The sequence below is a fragment of the Chelonia mydas genome, chromosome 2 (genome assembly GCF_015237465.2).
Source record: "Chelonia mydas isolate rCheMyd1 chromosome 2, rCheMyd1.pri.v2, whole genome shotgun sequence".
NCBI lineage: Eukaryota > Metazoa > Chordata > Testudines > Cheloniidae > Chelonia > Chelonia mydas.
Genome location: NC_057850.1, coordinates 185,557,805 through 185,577,734, shown reverse-complemented (window position 1 = coordinate 185,577,734; position 19,930 = coordinate 185,557,805). Strand labels below are relative to the sequence as shown.

The 19,930-nt window shown below is 40.3% G+C and overlaps 1 protein-coding gene across 7 annotated transcripts in view; it reads right to left on the bottom strand.

Annotated features, from left to right (window-relative positions):
• The window catches only part of PIK3R4 (phosphoinositide-3-kinase regulatory subunit 4), a 39,218-nt gene that overhangs the window by 1,127 nt on the left and 18,161 nt on the right, over positions 1–19,930 (bottom strand). For 6 of the 7 annotated variants that reach the window (XM_043540822.1, XM_043540824.1, XM_037890323.2 and 3 more), the window contains exons 10-19: positions 19,613–19,814; positions 17,354–17,547; positions 15,937–16,147; positions 10,982–11,147; positions 9,975–10,139; positions 8,575–8,786; positions 8,150–8,281; positions 4,279–4,379; positions 1,890–1,978; positions 1,127–1,235 (exon numbers count right to left, since the gene is read on the bottom strand). In XM_043540822.1, the coding sequence (XP_043396757.1) occupies positions 1,127–1,235; positions 1,890–1,978; positions 4,279–4,379; positions 8,150–8,281; positions 8,575–8,786; positions 9,975–10,139; positions 10,982–11,147; positions 15,937–16,147; positions 17,354–17,547; positions 19,613–19,814 (1,581 nt within the window). Of the gene's footprint in view, positions 1–1,126; positions 1,979–4,278; positions 4,380–8,149; positions 8,282–8,574; positions 8,787–9,974; positions 10,140–10,981; positions 11,148–15,936; positions 16,148–17,353; positions 17,548–19,612; positions 19,815–19,930 lie in introns of all 7 variants that reach the window. The other variant, XR_006288927.1, reaches the window with a different exon arrangement.

Sequence of the window (19,930 nt, the reverse complement as noted above, 5' to 3'; positions counted from 1 at the left end):
TGAAATTCTACTTTAAAAAAAAAAAACCCTTGGCAACTGATTTTACATATTAAGGAAATATGTAAAAATGCCTCCTTAGAAGAAGTTTCTAAAATAGCATTTATTCAGTTAAATAATCAATACAAAACATTACAATGCCATATTTAAATCAGTAAAGCTGCAAGTACCAAAGGTCACTTTGAGGGACACAATCGCAGCAGAATTCTGAAATGAAAACATTCTTGTACTTTTCTGATATGGTTTAAGTTGTGCTCCATTTATTTGTTCCTTATGGCATAATTAAAGTGTACTTACAGCATTGCATAAATAACTAACACAGTATTCAACTTCTAACTGCAGGACAAATTCCACACTAACTGGGTAGCAGCCGGCAGGGGAAATGCCTCAGTGACGGGCAAGCCAAAATATTAAATTGTTAAATCACTGAGTTTCAGGATCACAAAAAGAAAAGGAGTACTTGTGGCAGCTTAGAGACTAACCAATTTATTTGAGCATAAGCTTTCGTGAGCTACAGCTCACTTCATCGGATGCATACTGTGGAAACTGCAGAAGACATTATATACACGAAACAATACCTCCTCCCACCCCACTCTCCTGCGGGGAATAGCTTATCTAAAGTGATCACTCTCCTTACAATGTGTATGATAATCAAGTTGGGCCATTTCCAGCACAAATCCAGGTTTTCTCACCCTCCGCCCCCCTCCCCACACAAACTCACTCTCCTGCTGGTAATAGCTTATCCAAAGTGACCACTCTCCTTACAATGTGTATGAAAATCAAGGTGGGCCATTTCCAGCACAAATCCAGGTTTTCTCCCCACCCCCGCAAAAACACACGCACACAAACTCACTCTCCTGCTGGTAATTGCTTATCCAAAGTGACCACTCTCCCTACAATGTGCATGATAATCATCCAAGGTATCAGGCTTCCCCCACTGAATACTATCTGGTGGTATTGTTTGTCGAAAGCAAGTTCTGCCTCTAAAATGTAACTCACTGACTGAAATCCTCGATCCAGAGAAGAGGGAAGGCACAGGTGCTAGCAATGAGAGCATCCCTACCATCATACTGGTGTAACTTGAACTCTGGCCTGGACAGGCCATAAAAACAAAAACCGAACAGGATACCTGAACCACCTCTGTGCCTTCAATTATCTTCCTGTAGTAGGATACAGATGGGCAAGTAGCACTTCCTGCAACAATGTACGATCTCTCAGGATAAGCCATTTCCCAAAACCTAAGAGAGGAAAAAGCAAACAAAACCAAAACACACACAACCCAAAAAACAAACATACATGATAAATGCTTAATGCTGCTTAAACCGCACTACGATTGTGTAAGAGCCTTCTTGCCCTTAAGGTAAAATTCAGTTAGCCCAGACTTTACAGAAACATTGAATGGAAGATTTCAGAGTAGCAGCCATGTTAGTCTGTATCCGTAAAAAGAGAAGGAGGACTTGTGGCACCTTTAGTCTCTAAGGTGCCACAAGTCCTCCTTTTCTTTTTATTGAGGGGAAGAGTTATAGGTTATAAATATGGAAAATCAAAGTTAATATCACATTTACTCACAAGGCATCACTAACTGCTGCTTCCAGCATAGCATATCAAACACTTTACAAAAGGTGGGTATTATTTCAGTTTTGCAGATGGGAAAAGTGAGATGCGGGAAGTTAAAAACCCTGGCCTGATATAACAGGCAGCAGCAACGAGGAATAGAACAGAGAGCACAGCTCTCTTGACTGTGGAAAAAGCGAACATTCAATTTCACAAACTTCTAAGCTTGCACTGTGAGGGGGTGGGTTAGTAGTAATAGGTTCACTATTTGCAGATTGGTTCACTAAAGATGTGATAGGTTTTAAAAAATCTAAAGAGATTCCTCAGACTATTTTTACCTTATTTTCATGTCTGAACCTGCAGTCAGTAAGATGGGATTTCCATCTGCAGGACTACAGTATATTCCATGAACACTGTGAGGCGAAGGCTAATGGGGGAAAATGCAAACATGTTACTATCTCCAAAAACATTTTTGTACTAAATTACTAATTTATGTTGCCATGCTTCACAAAACAAGACCGGCATCGAATCATAGAATATCAGTGTTGGAAGGGACCTCAGGAGGTCATCTAGTCCAACCCCCTGCTCAAAGCAGGACCAATCCCCAATTAAATCATCCTAGCCAGGGCTTTGTCAAGCCTGACCTTAAAAACTTCTAAGGAAGGAGATTCCACCACCTCCCTAGGTAACACATTCCAGTGTTTCACCACCCTGCTAGTGAAAGTTTTTCCTAATATCCAACCTAAACTTCCCCCACTGCAACTTGAGACCATTACTCCTTGTTCTGTCATCTGGTACCACTGAGAACAGTCTAGATCCATCCTTTTTGGAACCCCCTTTCAGGTAGTTGAAAGCAGCTATCAAATCCCCCCTCATTCTTCTCTTCTGCAGACTAAACAATCCCAGTTCCCTCAGCCTCTCCTCAAAAGTCATGTGTTCCAGACCCCTAATCATTTTTGTTGCCCTCCGCTGGACGCTTTCCAATTTTTCCACATCCTTCTTGTAGTGTGGGGCCCAAAACTGGACACAGTACTCCAGATGAGACCTCATCAATGTCGAATAGAGGGGAACGATCACGTCCCTCGATCTGCTGGCAATGCCCCTACTCATACAGCCCAAAATGCTGTTAGCCTTCTTGGCAACAAGGGCACACTGTTGACTCATATCCAGCTTCTCGTCCACTGTAACCCCTAGGTCCTTTTCTGCAGAACTGCTGCTTAGGCATCCTGTACAATAGTGACTCAATTACAGACAGGCAACTTATTTGTAAAAAGTTGGCTTTTGTTTCATGACAAACATGAAGTGTGGTGTTTTGGTGTCTTGGTAAATGGTCAAATCTTAAATATATAGAGGTAAACGTCATTTCTTTTTTTTGTTCCTGTTCACAAAGCAACGCAAGAGAAACTAACTCTTCCTACACTTCAAATGAGAGATGACAAAAAATTCTCTGACATTTCCATAGAGATGTTCTCAGCTGAGTAAAATTAGAGTAATTATCTCTTACAGAATTGGGTAAAATGAGGAAGTTGAAAAGCACATTGATACACACATAAAGTCTTGATGTCCTGGCAGTTCCAAGGTTATAGGAACCAGCATAACAGGTTGCCAGTTAACTGAATCACAAAAATCTCAGTTATGAAAAGCTATAATTACACAGGAGACACAAGGTCGATGAGGTAATATCTTTTATTGGACCACCTTGTCACTTGAATTATCCTGGGATCAACATGGCTACAACAACCCTGCAAACTATTTAAGATCCCAACAGTGAAGGGAACCTAGGACTTTTATTCAGGAGAGAGAGAGGTCATTTAACCAAGTACAGCATATACTGCAATCTGAATGTTTAACATTTATTAAAAAGGGGGGTTTAGTGATATTTTTTGCTTGAAGGTTTTTATTTTATTTTATTTGGTTCTGCACTAACTGCTAGATATGGAGGTGCCTCTGACTTATGAGCAACAGTGAAAAAAGCATGTGCGTATTGCTCCGTATGAAGGTATATTTTCTCTATTTAATGCTAACTGCTAAACACTAGTGGTGCATTTACTCTCTAAAGGGAAAGTGCAACAGAACAGAGGTACTGTGATCACAGGAACAACATTTAAAGGTCATTATGTTATGAAGAGACCCAAACACGATACTATGAATTTGCCATTTTGGGAAAGATCTTTACAGTTAACATCACAGCACAGATGGTTGCTTAGTTTGTTTTGTGAGAAAAATAGGGTGACCAAACATACCAGTCGGTGAGTTAAATATCATTAACTCCTCTACAGTAGATGAAGCTGCAAGGGGAATAGGCAACATACCCTACCCCAAACTACCTGGTCCAATTCCCTGGTGCCAAGGTCACTTTGCAAACACACTACACAAAGGGGTCCAACCCCAGCCATTGAATCTAAGAAGTTTAATAAGGAAGAAATATCTAAACCCTTAACTAAAAAATCCAGACAATTGACATCAATTAATTCTCTGGAGCCCACAGTTGCCTTATATTGTATCTTTCATTTCTGCAGGATCCTAGACTTTTTTGGAAAGTCGATTTCATTTGGACAGCAAAACATGATTAAAGTTGCCCAAGATGAGCACATGCTGAGAAACTACAGAAACAAAAGGCAGGAATCAAACACACAGGCAAAAATACTGAAGTTCTGTTTGGAGGCTGAGGAAATTCTAAAGAAAACTATAAAGCACAGTAATGGGAAAGGAAAAAGGAAGTCACACCTGTAATTCTGAAAGAGGAGGTGCACTGCTGGCCCACAAAGTGAAGCGCCTGTCGCCGGTTTCCATATCCCACATGGAGACTTCATTATTGCCTTGAACAGCTACAGGAAAGACATTGCCAACACAGTTACAACTAAACCAGATGGCTTGGCTTTCTATTGACAGAGGCTAAGTTTACAACACATTTGGCTTGTTCTCCTTGGGGAACATGTCAGCCTCACTCTATTAGTAAGTTCTGAACATATTTTGTTGTTTTCATCTCTACAGTGGCAGCTCCACTACGGTTAAAAAGGACCCTAAACCTCACTTTAAGGTAGTTTTGATAGTTTTGTTTTAAACTCTCTATTACAGGTGAGTCACATCATACGTGCATTTAACTTATGCAAATTCAACAAAAAACCAAACAAAAAACCAACCAAAACAAACAAACAAGGTACCTGTAAATAGTGCGGGCGATTCCGCCCACCATTCCACTCAATGAGCATGACTGAGCGCGAGATGGGAGACGTGAATCTGCTGTTCCCTCAGTCGGTCTCAGTTTCTGCGTGCCTCTCATAGTGTGAGCATCTCGCCGTGCTGAGTGTGATTCTAGTGTTTAAAGATACGTATTTTTCGTATAACATGGCCCCAAAACGCAAGCCAACTACTTCATCTGGTGCTCAACTGAAGAAACAGAGATCTGTTCCAACGCTGGAGGAAAAAGTGGCTGTGTTGGACTTATTGAGAGACGGTATGTCGGTCTCTAACATGGTGCATAAATATGGCCGCAATGAATCTAGCATCTGTGCCATCAAGATTCGAGAGAGAGAAATTCGTCAAGCTGTGGCATCAAGTGCTCCAATAACTGCTAAGGTGACGAGCCAAGTGCATGATAAAACTTTAGTGAAGACTGAAAAGGCATTAAACTAATGGCTGGAAGACATGAACCATAAATGTGTGCCTACAGATGGCAACACGTTGCAAGAAAAGGCTCTTAGCCTCTACGCACTGTTCAAACCTCCCACCGAAGAGGGACAGCCTTCTGATGAGAAGGAATTCAAAGCCAGCCAAAGTTTGCTTAACAGTTTTAGGAACCACTTCAACCTCAAAAACATGCAGACTACTGGTGAAGCTGCATCTGCCAATGAAGAGGCAGCAAAAGCCTACCCTGAACAATTAAAGAAAATCATAGAAGAAAAGGGCTATCTTCCGGAACAAGTTTTTAATGCTGACAAGACTGGGCTCTTCTGGAAAAAAAAATGACCAACCGCACTTACAATTCGAAATCAGAAAGACAAGCCCCTGGCTTTAAAGCAGCTAAAGACCACGTGACTGTGTTGTTTTGTGGCAATGCGGCTGAGCATTTAATAAAGCCGGGTTTGCTCTGCAAATCCCCGAGCCCTAAAAGGCAAGAACAAAAATCTCCTGCCTGTGTTCTGGCAATCAAATAAAAAGGCTTGGGTGATGGCAGCATTATTTCTGGATTGGTTCCACAAGTGTTTCATTCCAGAGGTCAAGTGGTACCTCGAAGAGAAAGGACTTGACTTTAAAGTGTTGTTGATTGTAGACAATGCTCCTGGCCATCCTGAGGCACTCCGGTTCGCGCATAGTGACGCTGAAGTCATCTTTCTCTCAGACAATACCACCTCCATCCTCCAACCTCTCGACCAAGGCGTAATTTGCTGTTTCAAGGCCACATACACAAGGCTTACGTTCTCACAGATACGTAGTGCTATGGATGCTGATCCCAATCTTAAGGTGATGGAGCGTTGGAAGTCCTTCAACAATTGCTGATTGCATCACTTATATTAAACAGGCAATGGATGCAATCAAGCCTGAAACAGTCAATGCATGTAGGCGAAACCTATGGAAAGAATGTGTGAATGATTTTAAGGGTTTCCTGACCATTGACAAAGAAGTGAAACGCATTGTTCAGGTGGCCAGGCAAGTGGGTGGTGATGGCTTTGTCGACATCCTTGAGGAAGAAATTGAAGAATTAATTGAGAGCCATAGAGAAACATTGACTCACGAAGAGTTAGAGGCACTGATAAAATCGTCTGCAAAAGACGAAGACGACGACGACGACCAGGAAGAGCCAGCAAGTTGGAATCTTCATAAATTTGCTGAAGTGTTCCAAGCAGCGAAACACTTGAATGATTTAATTTCTGAATACCATCCCTCTATGGAACGAAGCCTCAAAAATCACACATAGTATTACGGACGATTTGAGACCGTATCAAGAAATGTTTGAGCAGCTCAAGAGACAACAGCGACAGTTGCCGATCACCATGTTTTTCAAGGAAGAACAACCGGCAGCAGATGAGCCTATGCAATCAACTTCTCGAGCTGAACCGGAGCCAACCACTTCGTCTATGACTCGCCTCCATCACCCAAGCTCACAGTCACCTCCGTCTCCTGGATCAACACCAAGCCCTGACGACCCCCTGTAATTACCCCCGTAATTAAAAATACAGTACTGTAAAATTATATTTTGCATATGTACTCTATTATATACTGTACACATTATACATATTACTGTACAGGGTTGTATAGTATACTGTACTTTATGGGCAATTTAAGGGATTTTCAAGGGAAATTTTGACTATACACGATTTTCGTTTTACATGCTGACTTTAGAACCTAACCCCCGCATAAGATGCAACTCCACTGTATTTCCAATATCCTCTTGAAAATATGTAATCATATCACTTACTTCCTGAGAACCTCTGCCCCCAGCTTGTGAATGGTAAATGGTGGTTTGCCTGCATAGGTATAAGAGGCAGTTCAGCACTCTGGCTAGGAAACTCAGAGCACATCCTTCCCTTCCACCTGTTAGATGAATTCTAAGTCTATAGAAATTCTTGTAGACTATTATGGTCCTGATCCAGCAAAGCACTCATGATGTACTTTACTATAAGCATGTAAATACTTCTGTTTAAATTCAAGGGATCTACTCCCATACTTAAAGGCAAGCACATAAGTGAATCCTTTGCTGGATCAGAGTCCAACAGGACAAACTTAGCTATTTATGTACCTCACCAGCACAGGAGGACTTGCACTGTTTGTGCAGGTTTCACACAAGTGAAAGGCTTTTCAAAGAGATGTTTAGAATCTGGATGTCATCACCCATTAAAATAAAACAGGTGACATTTAAGGAGTAAGTTTACTTAAACTCTGAACCCCAAATTTAAAAATATTTTAATTTGCACTGGGTGAAAGAAACTTTAAATTTTATTCTTACTATACTGCAACTTTGTATGCTCTGTTACTGCACAATATTTTAAGCATAAGAAAAAATCTCATTACAGGAATGGGCTGCTGCACTATTACTTAATAAAATATTTGCAGTATTATGGCAGAGTACTACAATTCTGTGTATATAAGAAAAAAACAACTGCAAGTGTTTGTGGTAAGAATCTTGGGAGATTTTCAAAGGCACAAATAAGTTGAGTTCAATGGGATTTGGACACTGAACTATCCTTCATATTGCTGAAAATCTTCAGTAATCTGGGAGAACTCCTGACCCCAACGAAGCCAACAACAAAACTCCCACTGGCTTTACTGGGGTCAGGATTTCACCTCCTGTCTTTTAAGCAAATTCCCCCTAAGCAGCAATATGTGGCAAGCAGTGTGCTGGGCTCGTAACCTCTTGAGAGTTGGAATATCCAGGAACACAAACTCTAGAGATTATATTTTTCATCTGGGGATAACACTGTACCCTTTTTTTTTTTTTTAAGTCATAATAAGGCACAGAGGCAGAATCCAAATGTGACCCTCACCTGCTGAGCAGAAGCAAGTCTGCAGAATCAAGCATTCAGTGCACCAGAAAGCGAAGAACAAGCCTTAATCACGATCCTCAACAATAAGGTGGTAAGAAAGATATCTGTTTTACCTGCAATTACCCATGACTGAGACAGTGGATGCATCAGCAGGCGTCTGATACGAGCCCTGGAAGGATGGCAATGGCTGGAGATGGGTAACTGGAACCTCATGTCCCAGCATGCCATGGTACCATTGCTTGTACCTGGTGAGAGATTTATTTGTTGTCAAAGGGACTGTTGCACCAGTTGTTTATCTATATCCTTTCTTTCTGTTCCAAAGGTAAAGGGACTGCACTCTTGATTAGGTATACAATAGAATACCGACTGCAAAAAAATATGCTCTTTAAAAGTTTTTTTTCCCCTTTTGGAGGCAAGAGTATCTGGAGTCATTATAAAACATTCACTCTATAACGGACAGCTTTAATTACATAGTTATTTTAGAGGAACTTCACTAAGTCTAACCAATAAAATGAGAATGAATAATAATTAAGCTTACCAATACATAGCCAGCACTGGTGTATGTCCACAGCAAATGAGGTTATGAGACCTAGCCTCAAATCATGTTTTAATGTCCAAGCATTACTAGTGGATCGCAAGTCCCATCCAACTAGGGAACCATTCACAGTGGCATAAGCCAGCACTGACTGTGCTCCCGAATTGAAGTGATGCATATCTACCACACACCCATCATCCTTCTGGTCTAGCAACCTGGATAAATAAAGCAAATCAGAAACAAGACAGATATTATCCCTCTAAATGTTTCTTTAATACTCCCCCAGATTGAAGATGCTTTACTGCCATTCTCATCCACACTGCCTCCTGACCTTTCTGCAATGAACATCTTCCCTATTTCTCCAACAAATTCACTTCTCCTGCAAGGCCTACATATCTTAATTAGCCCAGTAAAATGTGGTCAGCTCATCTTTAAAATCCACAACTACAGCACTGACTTCTTGGTCTCCCAGCATGTCTGATATTTGTCCAGATTGTGAGGGCAGGAACTGTACATTTCTTTGTTTCCTGTAGTGTATTATTACAGTGCTGACAGCATAACCGATAGTCATCTAAAGCGTATGCAAATAAGCAACTATTTCATACAGAGATGCAATATACACAAGGATGAAAATTAATCTCTAGTTTATAAAAAAATGGAACATTGACCACATTTGGGTTATTTATTACATTAATCCCAATTCAGAGGTTGACATTTGAGACACAACCTTGAGTTTACGGATCAGACAAAAAACTACATTCAAACAGTGAATTTTTAACCTGGATTGCTAGAATTTAGGAGACATAACCTAATGTGGAACTTACAGTCACACCTCATCTAACTATCAGAAGTAACAGAATCATAAATAATACGAAGCAATACTAAATATTTAAGACAATAAAATCTTTCATATGGCAGAGATGTAGCAAAGACCAAAATCACCTCCCACCCTTCCACAGTTTACACACCCATCTATTCATCCTTTAAAAAAAACCTGGAAGAATCACCTGTATGTCTGCAGCAAAATCACATGGCATATATTTGTAAACATGATGTAAAAAACTTTAAAAGCTTTATAAATAGTAGTATTTTCCATTTATTTAATGCCTTCCATGAAGACCTCAAACAACTTTATGAGAAAAGTAAATGTCATTCCCATTTTGCACAGAGAAATAGGAAATAGGAATAGAAAGTTTGGTGAATAATTCAAGATCAAAAGCATGTCAGTGACAGTGCTGGGTATATAACCCATATCTCCCAATTTTCTCCTATGCTAGAACCATAGAACTGTGCAGCCTTTCAAGCATTCTTTACCCAAGAGGGAGGGTATTACTGTTAAGTGCATGTTAGTACCTTATAGTACATGAATTGTCCAGTATGAAATAGACACTGTTGACATGTACCTGCTTTGTATTGGATGAATTTTAGGAGATTTCGGAAGCTTTGATGCTTCAATCCCAAGAAGCTGGATCCCACCATTATCTGAAGCTACAGCCAGGTAGTGTGAGCCTTGGCAAAAAGTGAGTGTCTTGACACTTCCTCCAATCCGAGAATATGTCAAAATTGATCTAAAAAGGGGGAGGGGAAGAGACAGGAAACAGTTTCAAGTAGTGGCCCAGTGTCTTAGCAGGCTCAAAAAACAATTTAATCTCTCCCACCACCTTAAAACAACAACTCTGCATTAAGACAATATTAAGGTTGCACAGTTAAGTGCTCCAAAATCACGAAATGTCAAAGTCTAAGTTGCCCGCATAACCTTAATTCTCCCCCTTTGTGATATGTATTATGACACTCTTCAATTTCATGATCATTCTGTGCTACGGATACAGAATAATAAAACCCCTACAATCTTACATAGATATATGTAGCTTTTTTACAATATCTTAATCTGTCTATGAACATGCATACTCTAATTTCATTATCATAATGGTCCTGTGCATCTTTACTGACTTCATTTCTTTTTAATGTATTAACAGGACTTCTCTTCTCTGTAAGGTATGCATTTCAATAAATTATGTACCATGCATTTTCTCTTCAACCAACAGTACAAACTTCCTGAAGTGCATTTCAGGGAATGAGGCAGTTAACTATGAAGCTCATTTAGCTGCAAACGTAGGTGATCTTAAGGTATCAGTACCAGTATATATTTCACCTGTACATCAGAAGTATTTGCAATTACTTTGCCTAGGTAATATTCCCCTTGTAGTTTCAATTAGATAGAAGAGAACAAAGATTCCTAGAAAATGAAGCATAAAATGTTATAGTTGCGCACTTACATGTTCCATTTGAACATTTAAGTTCTTCAGTATACTGTAGGAGTGGTTCAAGCTTAACTCAGAGTGTATTTAAATATTTTTGGTTTAAAAAACAACAACAAAAAACCTACATATTCCAAGAAATTTTAAGTTACCTGGTCGTAGTGGTTTTTCCTTCCATTTTTTGGCTGTTCCAGATTTTCACCGTGCCATCATTAGAGCATGTGGCAAAAATGGAATGTTCATCCGAGACTCGAATACGGTTCACTGCAGACTTGTGTTCATGAAGGTGAGCAACTAACAGCCCTTTAGGACGCCACCCTATGGAAACAGCAATAGGAAATCAACCCCCAAAACCGACCACAAAGGAAATATGAAAATTCCCATCCCCATCCAAGTGATAAATTGTGATAGCTTGCAGGCACATACAACACTAAAAAGATAGTAGGCAGACTGCACATCAACACACCAGATTTAGGCACCGTTTACTGGTGCCAAAGAGAATGTTTTTAGGAGACCCAAAAGCAAGAGCAGTATTATTTTATTTATTTATTTTACACACATTCAAATATATAGTCATTGGGACTGGTCTGTGATGCTGGACCCAAAGGATCCTAGTGTGGGATTCCATACAATAGAAGCACATAGATGGGATTTAAAATATTTTGTGGGTCAACAACCTCTTCTCTCAAACCACTGCCTCCCTCCCCATTTAATTCATGAGAGCTATGTTTAAAACCGATGAATGATCATGGGCTTTCAGACCTTGGAGATCTAAACTGATGTTACTCCACTGGCATTTAGAACAGCAGCAATGTGGAGTGCTATTCTCACATTGTCATTACTTGGCACAGTAGAATAGAGGAAATGGCAGCAACTTCTGACAACAATGCTCTTAAGCTGTTCTGCTGAGAGCCTGCTCCAATAAAGCAAAGTGAAATTCTCCCAAGCCCGCTGGGCAGGGGATGCTTTGCAAGGAAGCAAAGAGACAAAAGACAGCTGCTTACAGGCAACTCTAAAATTGATAGTGGGGCTGCTACCAGCAGGAAGCTTGAAGAAGGAATAACTGACTGTTAGCACCAGTAGCTTAAAGCACATTAAAGGGACTAACCCAACCCTGTTTCTATCAGAGGTTAATGCATCCTTCCTGCCTCTGATCTTAGAAACAGCAGGACCCTGCCCTCTTGCTTCCAGTCATGTGTGGGCTGGGTTCCTGCTGCCTGGACTCAGCAGGATGGAGGGTTGATAGAATCACACACACCCCGCCCCTTATCATTGCTAGAACCTAGCAGGAGGGATTTAACTGGAATCCTTATTATCAGCAACAGCATCTCTGTATGAGTAGTTATTGCTATCTCCTCCTGCCTACCTACCATTATTAGCCCCTCCCAAATGTGACTGGCAATCAGGAAGCGAGAGCAGGTTCCATAAAACTGAGAAGTACTGTAGATCTAAAAACTAAACTGGGACTTTTTAAAAACAAAACACAGATTCAGAGTTATTACTAATAGGTTTTAGCAATATGCCAAATTACAGGGGAAGGGTATAATTAAAGTAACCCAGATTTTAAAATAAAGCAAATCTACCAGAGTTTGGAGGACTGGAAGGGGAGTATTTTCTTTCAGAGATGTGACCTATGCATTTAATAACGTTACACAGAGGCAGTCAAAGCTTAGGAATATTGTAAAGTTATTGACCCACAACTGTTACACAAATCCCCTGTTCTCCTGTTGGCAGCGAGGAGCTGATTTGCTTAACGATATTATTCCTCAATAACTATAGAGTATGCAAATTACAATACTGCAATTGGCAACTGTCCTCAGAATGCCATAAAAGAGATTGGGCCATGTTGCACATCCTATTAATTTAGCCTGAGCAACCTGAACTTCTGGGACTATCTGACTTAAAAGCGTTTGATCTTGCAGCCTTCATGTTGTATTAACACTAGGTTTTCTGCACTTTTTAGGTATATGATAAAACGCATGACAACTCTTCTAAAGCCATCTGAAACCCAGTAAAATCCTTCAAAAAACAGGGGAGAGGGGGGCGATATCAGAGCTTCAATTCAAGCACTCTTTTCCTGAATGAATGCAATTTATCATGTAAATATTAGTTTCTTCTCCAAAACGGCTAACCAAAAGTATCTGGATCAACCTCTTACATACTTTTGTTGTGAATCTTTCCTTGAAACAAACAACGTTGTTTGGTGCGCTTGATCACTCTGAGGGTACGTCTACACTACGAAATTAGGTCGAATTTATAGAAGTCAGTTTTTTAGAAATCGGTTTTATATATTCGAGTGTGTGCGTCCCCACATAAATGCTCTAAGTGCATTAAGTGCATTAACTCGGCGGAGTGCTTCCACAGTACCGAGGCTAGAGTCGACTTCCGGAGCGTTGCACTGTGGGTAGCTATCCCACAGTTCCCGCAGTCTCCGCTGCCCATTGGAATTCTGGGTTGAGATCCCAATGCCTGATGGGGCTAAAACATTGTCACGGGTGGTTCTGGGTACATATCGTCAGGCCCCCGTTCCCTCCCTCCCTCCGTGAAAGCAAGGGCAGACAATCGTTTCGCGCCTTTTTTCCTGAGTTACCTGTGCAGACGCCATATCACGGCAAGCATGGAGCCCGCTCAGCTCACTGTCACCGTATGTCTCCTGGGTGCTGGCAGATGCGGTACTGCATTGCTACACAGCAGCAGCAACCCATTGCCTTGTGGCAGCAGATGGTGCAATAGGACTGGTAGCCGTCCTCGTCATGTCCAAGGTGCTCCTGGTCGCCTGTGTGAGGTCGATCAGGAGCGCCTGGGCAGACGTGGGCGCAGGGACTAAATTTGGAGTGACTTGATCAGGTCATTCTCTTTAGTCCTGCAGTCAGTCCTATTGAACCATCTTATGGTGAGCAGGCAGGTGATACAGATTGCTAGCAGTCCTGTTGCATCATCTTCTGCCGGGCAGGCAAGAGATGAGGATGGCTAGCAGCCCTATTGTACCATCTTCTGCCGAGCAGCCATGAGATGTGGATGGCATGCAGTCCTTCTGCACCGTCTGCTGCCAGCCAAAGATGTAAAAGATAGATGGAGTGTATCAAAACAAGAAATAGACCAGATTTGTTTTGTACTCATTTGCAACCCCCCGCCCCCACCGTCTAGGGGACACGTTCCTCTAGGTCACACTGCAGTCACTCACAGAGAAGGTGCAGCGAGGTAAATCTAGCCATGTATCAATCAGAGGCCAGACTAACCTCCTTGTTCCAATAATAACAATAACTTAGGTGCACCATTTCTTATTGGAACTCTCTGTGAAGTCCTGCCTGAAATACTCCTTGATGTAAAGCCACCCCCTTTGTTGATTTTAACTCCCTGTAAGCCAACCCTGTAAGCCGTGTCGTCAGTCGCCCCTCCCTGCCTCAGAGCAATGGCAAACAATCGTGCATCTGAGTTGAGAGTGTTGTCCAGAGCAGTCACAATGGAGCACTCTGGAATAGCTCCTGGAGGCCAATACCATCGAATTGCATCCACAGTACCCCAAGTTCGACCTGGCAAGGCCGATTTAAGCGCTAATCCACTTGTCAGGGGTGGAGTAAGGAAATTGATTTTAAGAGCCCTTTAAGTCGAAATAAAGGGCTTCATCGTGTGGACGGGTGCAGGTTTACATCGATTTAACGCTGCTAAATTCGACCTAAAGTCCTAGTGTAGACCAGGGCTGAGAGGAACAACTCAGCTGTGTCCTGGGATGCATTATGCATTTCCCAGGTCACACAATTCTCTTCAAATGAAAAATGTATGGCTGCGCAGACAATATTTCTCTCAAAGGAGAAATCAATATATATCAGTCAAGATTTAAATATAATTTGGTGGCTCATATCTTGGTAAAATATCATTGCAGTTACCATTTTATATAGCAATATAAGAACAGTGGACAGACGTTAAATCTTTTACTTACAAGGCACAAGAGGAAAAAAATCAAAATACCCCTACCCAAACTTGAGTATAATATTTAAATTGTTGTAAAATTTTAGCTCTATTGTTTAGGTTTCTGAAGGTTTAACACATAAAAGCTTTCCAAAAGTAGAGTGAAATTGTTAAAATTACCTAATCAACACCTTGGGCAACTGTACCTTTCTATACATTTATATACTGCCTAGAACAATGGAGCCCTGGTCTGGATTGGGGCCTTTGGTCACTAACACCACACAAATAAATAAAATGTTATCACTAATATGGCAATGGACATATCCAAATGATGCTAAAATAGTAGAGTCATTAGGGAGAGTCAGGAAGGCCACTTTTATAAATTCAGTCAATTGGCCATGGTTTCTCCAGCAGAGAGATTACCACTGTAACCATGCTTTGAAAAAAAATCATGTTTTGTCCTGTGAACCTCACCACAGCATAGGGTCTAACCTGAGACAAAACTAAAATTTTAGTAGTTCCAAGACGGTGTTGAACTGTAGATTTAGAAATTAAAATCACTGTTTTATCTGCTGCATCAGTGTCAGTCAGGCAATCTCCTTATGCAATAGGATGTCCTTTAAAAATAAAAATCACATGCCGCAATAAAATTAACTGCATCCTCAGTACAGATAGCTTAGCATTTTGAGTGAGGCTAACCCTGTCTCCATGTTAAAGGTGAACTGAAAAGCTTGCTGATCAGAGTTCAATCTCTTTCCCGGCAACAGTTACTGACAAATCAACTACACTGATGGACAACTGCATTCTGTGCACTGCCTGAAGTATTAGCAAGGTCATCTGCGATTACAAGAGAACAACTGAAGACTAAGTCTTGGCAGGTAGATGAAGAAACTGATTTTAAATTACCATTTATAATTTGCATGTCTACAGGTTCAGTGACATGGAATATAAAAATGGTTTCCCTTTTTAAAATTTTTAAAAATAAGGCTTTTTAGGTGACCTTTAGGGAAAAGGTTCTGTTTTGACAGTGGAAATATTAAGAAGGAACCAGTCCAGATCAGCTTCTTAAAACTGCAACATTTCCTAACCCGGTAATTTCCTGTGTTCCTAGCATTTCAAAATTTTCCCTTATGATGAATGTAATTTGATCCACGAGATTTTATCTGTGGTCTAATGACACCTTGATCCTGATCTTTACCTGTAGGAGGTGGTTTGCTCTCCCATTCAGCATTCTCCATCATCTGTTTGGCCATTCTTTCTGCATTGCACTGTTCTCGCTTCTGTTGGACTAACTGCTGAAGTTCAGTTTTGCAAGTAGTGATGCGTAATTGGTACGTGGAAGGTGAAGCTGTACTGCTTAAAACCTGTATGGTTGGTTTCCTGGTTTGGACAACTGTTCCATCAGTTGCCTGTATGCCATAAACAAACAATTTAAAAAAATGTTCACAGCTAAATCAGTCATGTAATTAGCATGTCACACTGACAAGAGCATGGAAGAATCATTTAGCCTTTAATTTGTTAGTGATGAGTAAAGACACACATTCAAAATTAAGAATTCAATTCTTGTACAAGTGAGCAACCTGAATGCTGACACACAATTTGCCACAAGCCAAACTGCAACCACGTTAAATGAAAGGGTTCCAAAGCCACCATAGAGAGTGGAGTCAATGTCCTGATTGCATAACAACTTTAAATACAAATTACTATTCAAAACACAGCACACAATTGTCTATTCACTGTACACATTTTCGTGAAGAAAATATTTACTAATATTTCTTCAAGCAACTGTTGTAGGAGCAGTTACTGCAAATATACCTGTAGTTAGTATTGTCAACAAAGTGACAAATTAGCTAACAATTATTTGTTTACATAAAACCAAAAATGTTGACAAACTCCCATCAAAGTTCCAGAATTAATGTCACAGCTAGTTAGTAAGGCCCTAATTCTGCAAGGTGATCCATCCAGGCCGCCCCTAACACCCATACCAATTTTGGAAATTCTACAAACACGTGCTCCAGAATACAAATCAATCTAATGAGGGATGGGAAAAATTTTCCCTATGAACAAGTTATTCCATCCATGTTTACAGCAGGATTTCTTGCACCTTCCTCTGCATCTGGTACTGACCACTACTGGGTACAATATTCTGTACTGTAGACAGACCACTGCTACGATCTGGTATGGTAACTGCTGCGTTCCACTGAAGTCACAGACAAAACGGGTTCACCCAAAGGGAGATTACAGGGCCTAAATTCTTGAATTCTCAAAGAGCTTCCAAGAGCTTTATTGCCAGCATAATTTACTTAATGCATTGGTTAGTCTTCCCCCAGCACATCCCTTAGAGAAAGATATATATTCACTTGTAGAATCATGCTGTTCATAGAACTAACCCTTATTTTTCCCATTTTTTTAAACTTTAAGCCCCAATATTCTGTTGAACAAAAGAGCCAAAAGAACAAAGAAACACTATATAAAATGGCTAAAAAAAAAAAAAAAATCCCTTTTTACACTTGTCCCAACACTGTGTTCAGTGAGTAGATATTAGTGTTTGCTGCTATTTAAATATTCAGATTAGATTAAAAAAAAATGCAAAAAAGTGAGGTCTTCAGAAATACCTGTGGAGAGGATGACAAATTGGCACAGATGCCAGCAGCGGACTCGGAACGAAGAGGTTTTCCAGTCTGAGCTGCTTCTTGATCAGTACTTTGCCCTTTAGGTATTGGCTGGGAGATGTTAGAAGGTTCCAAAGACCCAAACATACTTTTCCATTCTTCATTTACATTTGCTTCTTGTTTTACATTTTTTCTAGCTATAAGGAACAGACCAAAAGGGAAAGGATTAACATAAGATTTAATTCATTACAACAATCATTCAAATTGGTCATGACATTAGCACTAAGTGTAACCCAATAAATGCCATAATAAATCTGCATGTATTACATTTATCAAAGAAAAAATGCATTACCGGGTTATTTAAATCAGCTGGTAGGGATGTTAGAAGAAAGAAACAGTTTTAGACACCTAATAAATGGAAAATTCCAACTTAGCATTAGAAGAGCTTTATTAAATAAACATAATATTCTATTTACATATTCTTAATCCTAAAGCTGCCCGTTCAGATAACTCATACAAATCACAGGGAATTTTTTTTAACTTAGAAGGGATGTAGGATCAAGCCATAAATAATGATGTTCTTCCTATGAAAGTTAATCCAGTATTGGCAGAAGAGAGAGACTAGTTCAGTGGTTCTTAACCTGAGGTACGTGTACGCCTGCGGGTACACAGAAGTCTTCCAGGGAGTACATCATCTAGTTTTACAAGAAGCTACATAAAAAGCACCAGCGAAGTCAGTACAAACTAAAATTTCATACAGACAATTGAACTTGCTTATACTGCTCTATATACTCTAAACTGAAATGTAAATACGTTATTTATAATTACATGGTAAAAATGAGAAAATAAGCAATTTTTCAATAATAGTGTGCTGTGATACTTTTGTAATCTTATGTCTGATTTTGTAAGCAAGTACTGTAATTTTTAAGTGAGGGAATACACAAGACAGATCAGACTCCTGAAAGGGGTTCAGTAGTCTGGAAAGGTTGAGAGCCACTGGACTAGTTTATCAGATGACACTAGGCAGATTACTGCTGGCATCAAATACTATCACTTTTCCAGCAAGGTAGCAACCACCTTCTGATGGCTCAAGAATGCCTATTGTAATTAAGAAATTTATTTTGAAAATTCCTTTTTGGGTCACTTAAAACTAAAAAAAGTAGAAACATGGGGCAAATTAAACCAATGCATAAAGACTAAAGGCAAGATGCCTAATATTAATCAGTTTAAGGGAGAGAATTTATTAAAAGCATTCACTCCGCATATTAACTTGTAAACCCTCTCTACGACTGACTCCACAGTACCCAAAATTTGTGCTTATGCTCCCCCGCACCCAAATTTATGAGTATATTATACATTTTTTATAATATACCACAGGGAGTTGACACGCATTGTGCTTTTAAATGTGAAAGTCAGAAATCTTGAGATTCCCAAGGTGCAATAAAAATGCAGGCATGTGTGAGAGAGAGGGGAGCTGAAATGTTTGCTGCAGGGCAAGTTGGAGCAGTGAGCTTGGGGGATTTGTAGCAAGCAGAGTTCCAGGTGAAAAACAGACAAGTAAGAGGAGTGGCAGGAAGCCTGCAGCATCAGGGAGGAGTTGCCCACAGATGGGGGCATGATAGAGTCGGAAGAATGGGAAAGAAATGGAAGCAGTAGAAGGCAGCAAGGTATTGGGGTAGGTGTTTGGATGGGGGAGATGAACAGTGTTGATGCAGAGAGCGATTGATGAGACATACCAAAAAACATTCCTAGAAACAACTCCTTGCCCCAGAGTTCCACCTTTTAAAATACGTCAGACAAGTGGCCAAGATATTCAGAGTGAAAAAAACTGGTTGTCCCACTAAGGGGGAGCAGGGGGAAGAAAAGTGGTAAAAACAAGTCATCTGAGACACTGAAAACCTCACCATTTATTTTTAATACAAACACTACCTATAGTCCATCTCACTTCACACAACCTTTGCTCATTGCTGCCCCAAACAGAGTTCTACAGAGTTAAATCCAGTTCATTAGAAGTGAAAGACTCCACAGCCTATTACTAATCCAGTGGAGCCTGCCAGTCCCCCAGTTTCTGATATTTCAAGTGACACTCCTGTTTAGTGAAATTGTGCTGGCTTTATTACTTCTATCACTACGAGTCCAGTGTTATTGCCAACAACGGTTAAAGCTGAAATACTCAGAATGTTTACTGAATATGTTCAAAAGTCAACTGCACGACTCTCCTGAAAATAAAACAAAGAGAGAGAAAACATGAGATATACCAACCACGCTTGTCGTCAGGCTCCTGCTTTGTTTTAACAAGATCAACTTGTCTTCCAGTTATTCCCAGAGCTGCCAAGTCAATAACCCCTTTTTGAGTGCTGTCATGCAGGTGGCTCTGGTCCACTATATTGGCCTTGGCTTTATTTGATTTTAACATAAAGTCTTTTAGTGCTAACAGTTTGTCTTCTTCCTCCTCAGTCATACCCTACAACAGAACATATGGAGACAATTTTAAACAGAACTTTCATCAAGATATGTAGATACAAAAGTGGGATACATTATCGGTCCTTAATGAAGGGAAAGAGCTCAAGAACTCAAGAC